At 36.5% G+C, this 10,597-nt stretch overlaps 1 protein-coding gene across 2 annotated transcripts in view; it reads left to right on the forward strand.

The window, feature by feature from the left end:
• LOC131153034 (coiled-coil domain-containing protein SCD2-like) overlaps positions 1 to 7,248 on the forward strand; it is a 75,112-nt gene extending 67,864 nt beyond the window's left edge. For both annotated transcript variants that reach the window (XM_058105052.1, XM_058105053.1), the window contains exons 15-18: positions 4,240 to 4,281; positions 4,482 to 4,522; positions 5,809 to 5,935; positions 6,867 to 7,248. In XM_058105052.1, the coding sequence (XP_057961035.1) occupies positions 4,240 to 4,281; positions 4,482 to 4,522; positions 5,809 to 5,935; positions 6,867 to 6,991 (335 nt within the window). In that variant the 3' untranslated portion in view covers positions 6,992 to 7,248. The remainder of the gene's footprint in view (positions 1 to 4,239; positions 4,282 to 4,481; positions 4,523 to 5,808; positions 5,936 to 6,866) is intronic.
• The last annotated feature ends 3,349 nt before the right edge of the window (positions 7,249 to 10,597 follow it).

Here is a 10,597-nt window from a genome sequence, read left to right on the forward strand (position 1 = left end):
TTTGTTTTCTTCACCTTTCTTACTGAATCCTGGTGGTATAGTCATGTAGACTTCTAGCTCACCATTTAGAAATGCATTCTTTATGTCTAGTTGCTGTAGTGGCCAATCTAAGTTAGCTGCTAATGACAGGAGCACCCGAACTGTGTTTAGTTTTGCCACTAGTGCAAATGTCTTCTTGTAGCCAATGCCGTAAGCCTGTGTAAATCCTTTTGCAACGAGTTTGGCTTTATATCGTTCAACTATCCCATCAGCTTTATATTTCACTATGAAAACCCATTTGTAGCCAACTAGTTTCTTTCCACTCAGCAGGTTCATAACCTTCCAAGTTTCATTTTTTTCGAGAGCCCACATTTCTTCCATAACGGCTTCCCTCCATTCAGGACTTTCCAGAGCTTCCTGAATATCTTTTGGAATTTTTATCCTGTCAAGGTTAGAGGTAAAAGTACGATACCCTGTAGACAGAGTTTTATAGGACATGTATTTTGACCAAGGATTTAGAGTACATGACCTAGTTTGTTTTCTGACTGCAATGGGTCAATTTATGTCATCAGGTGTAGACTTATCAGAAGAAAGCTCATGATCATTGTTTACCTGATCAAGACTAGGTGTCGACTCATGGTTGCTCAGAGCTATCACTGGTTCCAACTCTTTTGGTGCCTTAGGTATGAGATTCTCCCTGTACTTTGTTTTTGGCTTTCTGGAGTAAACAAGTATTTCCTTTTGTTTTTCTGCATCTCCCCCTGGGTTTAAGTGATCATTTGTATATGGTAGGTTAGGACATGCAATGGGAGATGCAATACATAGGTCAGGGAATGAAGCAATGGGAGATTCATTAGATGGCACAGATTTAGTAGTAAAGAAATCAAAGAACTGATCTTCACTCCACTTCTCCCCCTGAAGAGAGGGCTTCTGGAAATACGGAGTGGTTTCAAAAAAAGTGACATTAAGGCTAACAAACATTTTTTTGGAGATTGGATCATAACATTTGTAGCCTTTCTAGGTAGGAGAGTAACCAATAAAAAATCATTTAACGGCACGAGGTTTTAATTTATCTCGGTTGTGAGCATGAACATAAACAAATGCAATACATCCAAAGATTTTCAAAGGAAGATTGGAGTGGAGTCGAGAGGTAGGAAAATATTCTTGGAATTTCTAGAAAGGAGTTCTAAAGGAAAGAACTCGACTCGACATTCGATTAATGAGATGTGTAGCTGTTAAGGCCCCAAAAATAGTTCTTCATATTTGTAGTGAACATCAACGCCCGAGCTACTTGAAGTATATGTCTGTTTTTTCGTTCAGCAACCCCATTTTGTCGAGGGGTATCCACACAAGAACTCTGATGTACAATTCCACTTTCTTGAAGATAATTTCCCAGAATATTATTAAAATATTATGTACCATTATCAGTACATAGAATTTGAATGCGAGTTTGAAATTGTGCTTTGATCATGGAGTGAAAACTGACAAAAATAGACCGGACTTCAGTTTTATCTTTCAACAAGTAGACCCAACAAATATGAGTATGATCATCAATAAAGGTAACAAACCATTTTGTTTGAGTGCGATTGGGGGAGCGTGAGGGTCCCTAAAAATCACTGTGAATCATAGTGAATGGGCGGGATGGTTTGTATGTGGATTTTAAGAAAGAATTACACTGGTGTTTTGCAAGCTCACAAACTTCACATTGAAAATTACAAGACGTTTTATTTAAACAAATAGAAGGAAATAAACATCTTAAATATTGAAAATTTGGGTGACCCATCCTAGAATGCCATAACAAAAGTTCCCTATCTCTAGAAATAGATGCAGAATCACAAATTGCAGTATTACATTGTTCACTCGTATTTGCCTCCTTAAAGTAGTAGAGTCCCTCACACACCTTAGCACTGCCAATTGTCTTCTCCGATGATAGGTCTTGGAAAACACAATGAGATGAAACAAATTTAGCAGAACAATTGGAATCTTTTGTCAACTGGCTAATGGATAACAAGTTGCAAGATAGCTTAGGAACATGTAGGATAGATTTTAAAGTTATAGAATCAGATATGCGAATACTTCCTTTGCCAACAACAGGTGATAGAGATCCATCTGCAATTTTTACTTTCAGATTTCCAATATATGGTGAATAGGATGAGAACCATTGATAAGAGTCAATCATATGATCAGATGCACCCGAGTCAATTATCCATGGTGATTTGTAATGGGATATAGTATTTAGGGCTGACAAAAAATTACCTCGGTGAGCTAGAGAACCAGTGGAAGACTGACCCGATGTTTGAATTGAGAAAAACATTTTATATAGTTGATCCAATAGCCCAGGACTGAATACGCCACTTGGAGTGGTATTATTGGTTTTTTCACCTTGTGATTTTTCAATTGAACTGTCAGTAGTAGCCTGATACCCACGATTTTTTTGATATTGTCTCGACTTCCAATCTACAGGCTTTCCATGAATATCCCAGCAGGTATCTTTTGAATGACTTGGCTTTCGACAGTGTTCGCACCATATTTTACCTTTTTGTAATCTTTGCCCGGATCCCATAGGGCCTTTTGATATAAGGGCCGAGACGTCAGGCCCATTGGGATTCAGCCTATTCCCATTTGTACTCGAATTTTGGACGGACAGGTCCAGCCCGATACGATTTCCTTGGCGCCTCAACATCACTCGTCTCTAGCTCTCCTCCCTCCTTACCTCGGCGAATACTTCTCGGATTAAAGGCAGAGGTCTCCGGCCGAGGATTCGTCCCCGCTGGTCATCTAGATCTCGGTTGAGGCCAGCTAAGAACTCGAAGACCCGTTCATTTTCAAGCCTCCTCCTGTATCGCGTGCTGTCGCCGGAGCACTCCCATTCCTCTTTGATGCTCAAATCTAGCTCCTACCAGAGATGGATCATCTCCATCAAATACTCCGTGACATCTCTATCACCTTGCCTCGTCTACCACAATCGGGTTTTGATTTCGAAGATTTGCGAATAACTCTCGACATCAGAGTAGGTTTCACGAACGGTGTCCTAGACATCCTTCGCCGTAAGCAAGAACAAGTAGATTTTTCCGATCGCCGGCTTCATCAAGTTGACGAGCCAAGTCGTGACCATGGAGTTTTCAGACCTCCATTTTTGCAAGGCGACAGCATCGGTAGGGTCTGGTCTCCTCCGTTCTCCGGTAAGGTAACCCAGTTTCCTTTTTCCTTCAATCACCAGTTTTATAGATTGAGCCTATTCACGGAAGTTTTTTCTGTTCAACTTCTCCACTGAGAGTGGAAAGGCTGTATTGTCCAGCCCATTCAAACCCCCAGCAGATGTAGCCTCTGAATCCCCGTCAGGTTTTCCAGAAGAGGTCGACCCCCTGTTGGTGCTCCTAGCCATCGTTAGCCAAGGTTGAGAAACCCTAGCTCTAATACCATGTGAGCAGAATTCAATTTCAATATTTCTCGAATTCTTAAAATATGTACATCCCAATCTTACAATATATAATACAAACAAAGACTCTAAACAAGGAAACAATCTCCCTACAGAATAATACACAATTTTCTACATTTACTCACTTTCCTAATTTACTCAATATTGTCAAGGATACTTGGGATTTGAACACAACAAGTGAACTGGAGAGAAATCCTTTTAGTTTTATTTGTCTTCTCTCCACTTTCACCCAACCAAATATAGAAGTTTCTATTTGTATTCAATATGAGATTTTTAGATGTGTACTCTATAGGAATAATCAAAGCTAGAGGTCATTACTGAGTGCTGCTACTGCAAAGTGTGCCTTGGAGGACTCTGTTTGGAAAACATTCATTAGTATTTTGCATGAAGTAGCTGCTTTCATGATTCAAATTCAGTGTCATGTTTTACTGCCAAGACTTCTACTACCAAATCAGGCAATGGCCCTTCTAAGAAATTTTATAATTTTGCATTTTATGTTTGGCAAGGATGGATAAAATATTTCATTTAGAGGTTTCCTCTTAAATAACTACATTTTATTTCATTAGGAAAAACATTTAGAAGGTAACAAAATTGATCATGCTGAGTAAGCATAATTTTTTTCCTTTGTTAATCAGCTTAATCATTAGTTATATAATTATGTAGAAGTCCATAATTATTCATTGGCAGAGCTGGCGATAGAAAAAGAAGTAAAGAGCATTGAAGTGGTTCATATTCATACTGTTTTAGATTTTTTCGGAATTTTTCTTGTTAAAAATTTTATTATATTATCTTCTTAATTATCTTTATTTAAATGTGGGCAGATGACTTAAAACTTCCAATTGAGGGGCACCAAGAAGCTTTTGGTAAGTTGATCATTGTAAGAAAGATCAATGTTTTGTATTAATAATTTAGCATGAATTATTGCTATGCTTAAATTTATTTATTCAGATGTACTTTTACCAGTGGAATCATTTTCTTATTTTTATCACTATTCATCAATTTATGTACTTCTTTGGTTATATCCGTGTTAAATAATAAAAAATATATATATATTTGCTTTCAGAATTGAGCCAAGAGGAGTCTGAAGATGTGCTTTTTAAGCAGGTATGATGACATTTTCCCTTTGGTAAAAAATTTTCCTCTTTTCTGCACTTTTGGTCATAATCTCCTCATTATTCCGTTGGAATAATCAGGGTGCCAATTTCTCATTCTTTTCAGTTCCTTCAACAAGTTACTTGCAGCGTAAGAGTAGTTGTAGCTGTTAGATTACCACTTTACCTAAAAGCTTAAGCTGTTAGATTGTGGGCCAACAATGTAATATCAAGTTTTTAACCCTCCCCAGCACGTGCAACCCGACAGCACATGGAGAGATAAACAAATGATAAATCACCCATTACAGGGAGTATGATAATTTTTAAACATCACACAATAACGCGAGCAATAAGACTAGAACCTAGGACCTCTTGGTAACCAACTCTGATACCATGTTAGATAACAACTTTACCTAAAAGGTTAAGCTGTTAGATTGTGGGCCAACAATATATATCGAGCCTCTAATGGTAGCCTTTTTAGGAATACATATAAAAGGAACAAAACCACTCCGGTACAAGTTTGGGCTTCTAGAGTAACCAGTTGTTCCACAACAATCCTAGATACTTCTCTAATTTAATTTCTAGAGAAGAATTTAACCAACTATGAAGTTGATATAGGAGAGAAGAACGTATTGCCAAGGCATTACAAGGCATGGGCTGCATGGCACGTACATTGCCTAAATTTTGGGCACATGACTAGTTATCTTAAATGCCAACTATGATAAAAAATTGCAACTTGTTTGACTTGGTTCTGATTTGGAAAAAGAGTTTCAATTTAAATGCAAATTTTTTATTCACATGACAAATGGCTTCCTTTTTCCATTTAGGATGCGACTTTTTTCCAGAACCGCTGTGCTTGTTTAGCGAAAGTTATTTTTTGACAAGGGACTCATGTTTCTGCTTCACGCTTCTTTTCCCCTAGTCGATACTGGTCTACTTGCTTGCTAGCAGCTAAGACTGTCCTTGGGAAAATAATCATGTCATGTTGTTTTGTGGGTTCTAATAGGTCCAGTATTGGGGGAAGTTGCACTCCTTCTGGCTAGTATGGTTAGCAGAATAACGCCATGATCATATTATGTTTTGTGATGAAAAATGTTCACAAACAGTTGTGCCAAAGTGGTCTTGCACCCAAAATGAACTGTTTGATTTGGAATCATTCTAATGGTCACTAGAGGTCATTCTTCCTCTTTGTCCTCCCTATGCAGGAGAAACTTAATTTTGGAAAGACATCCAAGATCGCTTTTCACTGTATATGTCTGCACTACTAATGACTGCTTCTTGTTTCTTATGCTCTTTCAGGCTTGGCTTACATATTTCTGGAGAAGAGCAAAGAACCATGGGTTGGAAAAGGACATTTCGGAAGAGCGTTTGCAGTTCTGGATCAATCACGTTACACAGTCACCCACCTCACACGATGCAGTTGACGGTTCTCTCTCTCTCTCTCTCTCTCTCTCTCCAAAGGCATGCATAGATATGTGCTGCATATATCAACTCATAAGCATTTTCCATGTAATATTTATTTACCAATTGCCTCTTGAATGCTGTTTAATTTTTTTCCCACATCTGGTGAAATTAATTTTCACCCTGCCATTAACTGGTTGTATACATGCAAGAATTTTCTGTTGAGGTTCATTTTTTCAGTTGGCTTCACACAACGTTAGCTGATATGTAGTGGACATGGTTGTATGTTCCTTTTTCTTTCAAATTTTTTGCACACTAATAATTTTTTTTTTTATGTTTTTAGTGTCAGTTATCTTTTGAGCAGTAGTAGTTTTTAAAAACAATTTAGTTCTAGTAAAATTATTTTCCACCATAGTTATTAGTTATTACAGCTGAATAGAAGTTATTGCATCTCAAAGTTTTCACTCATTGTAGTCCATCTAACAAATTTTTTAAGTGAGGGTTTTGAGTAAGGCTGCAACTCGGGCAAATTGGACTAGGTTGATGACCAGCCCAAGCCAAACCCTAGGGACTAGACAAGAAGCCCAAGATCCAACCTCACGGGATGAAGGTATTCTACCCACACTAAGAAGGTTGGGTTACATTGAGCTGGTAGGGTTACTTAGGATGAAGGTATTCCTACTCAATCAAAACTTTGGGCTGGACCGCTGGGGTTAAAATTTTAGTTGGGTTGTGGCTCAACCCAGTAGTTCCACCCAAGTTGTATCCCTGGATTTAATGGATGCTAACAGAATCAATATGTTTTCCCATGGCAAATTTTTTTTGGCATTTGCTACAACTGAAAAACTGTGTGGCATGGATATAATCATTGAATGTTCTCTTTATGCTTTTTTGAAAATAACATATATTGTAACTTGTGAAGAATTCATTGATTTGTTGATGCTTTAATGAAACAGTTGCACGAGGCCTTACAGAGCTCAGGAAATTAGGAATTGAAACCCAGTTGTGGGAAGAATCTCGCAAATGGATTGAGCAAGAGAGTCCCATCAATTCTGGAATACATATTGATTCCGACTTTTGATATTTTGTTTATAATTTGCCTGGTTTACTTATTAATATTTTGGAATATCTCCTGTTCTAAATTTACTCCTGTGGAGCCTTTGTCAGGCTGCTTCTCGCAAGTTAAATGGCAATGCCTATTCTAATGTATTTATGATTCACTCACTTTTAAAGTTTGGGCATAATTCTCCTGCTTGAATCCCTCCAACTTTTTTTGCCACATTTTGATGCACGACTTTTGATTTGTTAAGGAATCCAATCTTTGGCAAGTTTGAACCAGTAGTTGCTAATGCAGTTTCATCTTTGGGTTTGAAAGCTGGTGTTAAATTTTTGTACCATTCAGGCAATGTTGGTGTAATAACCTGGTTGTCTTGTTTGAACATTTGCAGCATTTTTGAAAATTACCTAACCTCATTATATTTGGGCGTTTGGAGTTCAAATATCATTATATTTGAATGATGTGAAATATAAAATTATATTGAGTTTCTTCAAATTCATATAAAGACAAATCTTTAGGATTTGGATTGATGATTTATGTTTTATAGTAGTTAACTCATTTATTTCTAGAAGTCCTCTTGGGCTAGTTTGGATCAAGGATTTTGTTTGAGGAAAGAGAAAAGAAGAGGAAAATAAGAAAAAAATTTATTTTTCAGTATATTATCTATTTATATCAAATATCATTAAAAGCGAAATATTATTCTAATATGACTAAGAATTAAGAAAAAATAAAATATTTAAAATAAATAAAATTAAATTTATTCATTGATTTGGTATATTATTTATTTTATTTTTTTCACTTTTCTTGATAATCAAATATGAAAAAGTTAAACCTTTTCTATTTTCTATTTTCTATTTTTTTAAATATTTTTTGACTTCCAAACGAAATATTAGAAAAACATTTGTGCCTAGAAGCACCATGCTTCCACCGTCAATCCCACGTGCCTCTCTCTCTCTCTCTCTCTCGTTTTTTTTTTTTTTTTTAGTGTGGAGACTCCAACAACCAACAAGCCCTTCAGACCTCCTGGTGCGGCACCAAACCCTCGGTTTGACCCCCCTTCCCCCCCCCCCCCCCAAGAGTGCGCCCCTCATAATTAAGCCGAATGCGGTTTACAGTTCTTGGCGCTTACCTGGCTGGTCATTCGCTCGATTCTTCATCCTAGGCCACGTGTCGTGATCGGTTTATACCCGTGTGTAGCTAGGCCAATCTCTCTCTCTCTCTCTCTCTCTCTCTCTCTCTCTCTCTCTCTCTCTCTCTCTCTCTCTCTCTCTCTATTGAGGCATACCCATTTGTATGAAAGATGCGCCTTTTATCCTCCTTTACAAGGTGTGTGTTTTTTTAGGGGAAGTGGATTTTAAATTGGGTTCGATTATTCAACTAGGACAAGCAAAAATTTGTAGTTAAATGTATGTGTGTGTGTGTGAAAGGAATTTCTAATGAGCATAATAGTTTGTCCGTTGTCTTTTTTGGAACTCCTAAAGTTAATCATTTTTCAAACCTATGCGTAAATAATTTGAATTTTGTAACATTAAAAGTAATGAATTTCTTTTAGCATTTTTTTTTAAAATGAGTTTTTGTAAGGCTCAGTTTTTTTCCCTTTTATTATAAATATATCTCATTTATTTTATTTACAATGAAAAAAATTCAATAGGCTAATGCTTTTAATTCCTTGATCGCCAGATGACATAGCTACTAGTAATATATTTAGATTTCACAAATAGTCAATTTAGATCTCATAAAGTTCCTTGTAACATTAAAAGTAATGATTCTCTTTTAACATTTTTTTTTTTTTTTTTGCTAAGCTTTTAGCATGGTTTTTTAAAATGAGTTTTTGTAAGGCTCAAATTTTTCCCTTTTATTATAAATATATCTCATTTATTTTATTTACAATAAAAAAAATCAATAGGCTGATGCTTTTAATTCCTTGATCGCAAGATGACATAACTACTAGTCATATATTTAGATTTCACAAATACTCAATTTAGATCTCATAAAGTTCCCAATTTTTAGCAACAAATTCTCATTGAATTCTATCTATAGTTACATGACTCAAAACTGCGTAAATTCTAACAAATTTAGTGCTCTATTCACAAGAATTACTACTCTTAAGGTTGTGCTTGAGAGAGTGGATCTTGTTTGAATTTGTGAAAACATAAATAACCTGATACATTTATATAAAAGTTTCTTTTTGTTTAAATTGTAATGCCAAATTTGAAATGCAGATGTAATATTTTTCTTCTTTAATGATGGGAACAATTTTCTTCTTTTGCCTCCTTTTTTGAGGTTCTTTTGCCTCTCATCACTAGGGTTGCATTTGAATGATTTATCATTTTTTCTAAAAAAAAATGAATGGAAAGAAAAAGGAAACAATATAGATATATATATATATATATATATGTGTGTGTGTGTGTGTGTGTGTGTGAATGTGTGTGTGTGCGTGCGCGCGCGCACACGCGTGTTTGAGGAAAAAATATTTGATGAAGGTAGAATGCAAGGGTAAGTGCCCATGCACCCCACAAAGGGCCACAACTGTGGTGCAATGGGAAGTCCACAATTACATCATAGTAATGTTTGCTATAGGTCTAGAGAAGTTGGCACAAGGCATGCCCATAATCTCTCATGAACAATTCACTAAATTATGTTGAGAGCACATCTTGGAAATATTGTCATGAAAGTTAATGGTCGCCGTATATAAAAAAGGAAGAGGGAGAAACTCTTGCTTCCTTGGAGCCCCTGTTTACCTTGGTAAATCAAGCAATTTTTTCTTGAAGCCCTGCTTTGACAACCTGTGCATTTTTTTATGCAAGAACCCTTGTATCAAGTCCAAGAAGGCCAATTTGACTATAGCCAATTTAGGGAGTTTTGTGCCAAGATGAATATTTGCATCTAGTACACCTTGTTAAGCTATCCCCAATCTAGTGGCCAAGTTGAGGTGACCAACTAGACTGTCCTCCAAGCCTTGAAGACCATGGAAGGACCCCCTCCCCTCTCGAGGGCGAGAAAATGAGATTAGCATCCCAATCCATCATTGCCCCTTGAATTTCCTTTGGAATGTATTGTTGGACAATTATTTAATAACTGAATAAACTATATTTGGGGATAGAAATAATGTATTACAAAGCCTTGGTCAAGAAAGGTTAAGATGTATTCTTATTAAGAATAATTATGGCTAGAAAAGAAAGGGGTGTAACCTCTAAATAATGAAGGGAAATGAAAGGGTATAATCCTTGAAATTAAATCCATGTAACCTCCTTCGACTTGAAAGCATAAGGTATTAAACGTAGAGGTAGATCATTTATAAAATAAGGGCTCGTGGGACAAGTAAGATACACGACTTATTCTTATTGTTGCCCTTTCATTATTATCTCTTCACTTTTGATATAAGCATCCAAATGCTCCCCTAATGAACACCCTAAGGTCCCCCAAGCTTCTTTTTCTCTTGTAGATGATTAAGAGAAATGGTCTTGTAAATTTCAAAATCAAAAGCTTGGTGTATCAGGTAAGGAAGGAAGAAACTATATTATACAAGAATCATGTCAACCTCGTATAACAATTCCATCTCTATTCACTCATAAGGGGCTAACTCCCCCATTGTTGGAGTTGTTACTGCAAATCAAATCCCCACCACAA

Source organism: Malania oleifera, chromosome 4 (assembly GCF_029873635.1).
Source record: "Malania oleifera isolate guangnan ecotype guangnan chromosome 4, ASM2987363v1, whole genome shotgun sequence".
Classification (NCBI taxonomy): Eukaryota; Viridiplantae; Streptophyta; class Magnoliopsida; order Santalales; family Ximeniaceae; genus Malania; species Malania oleifera.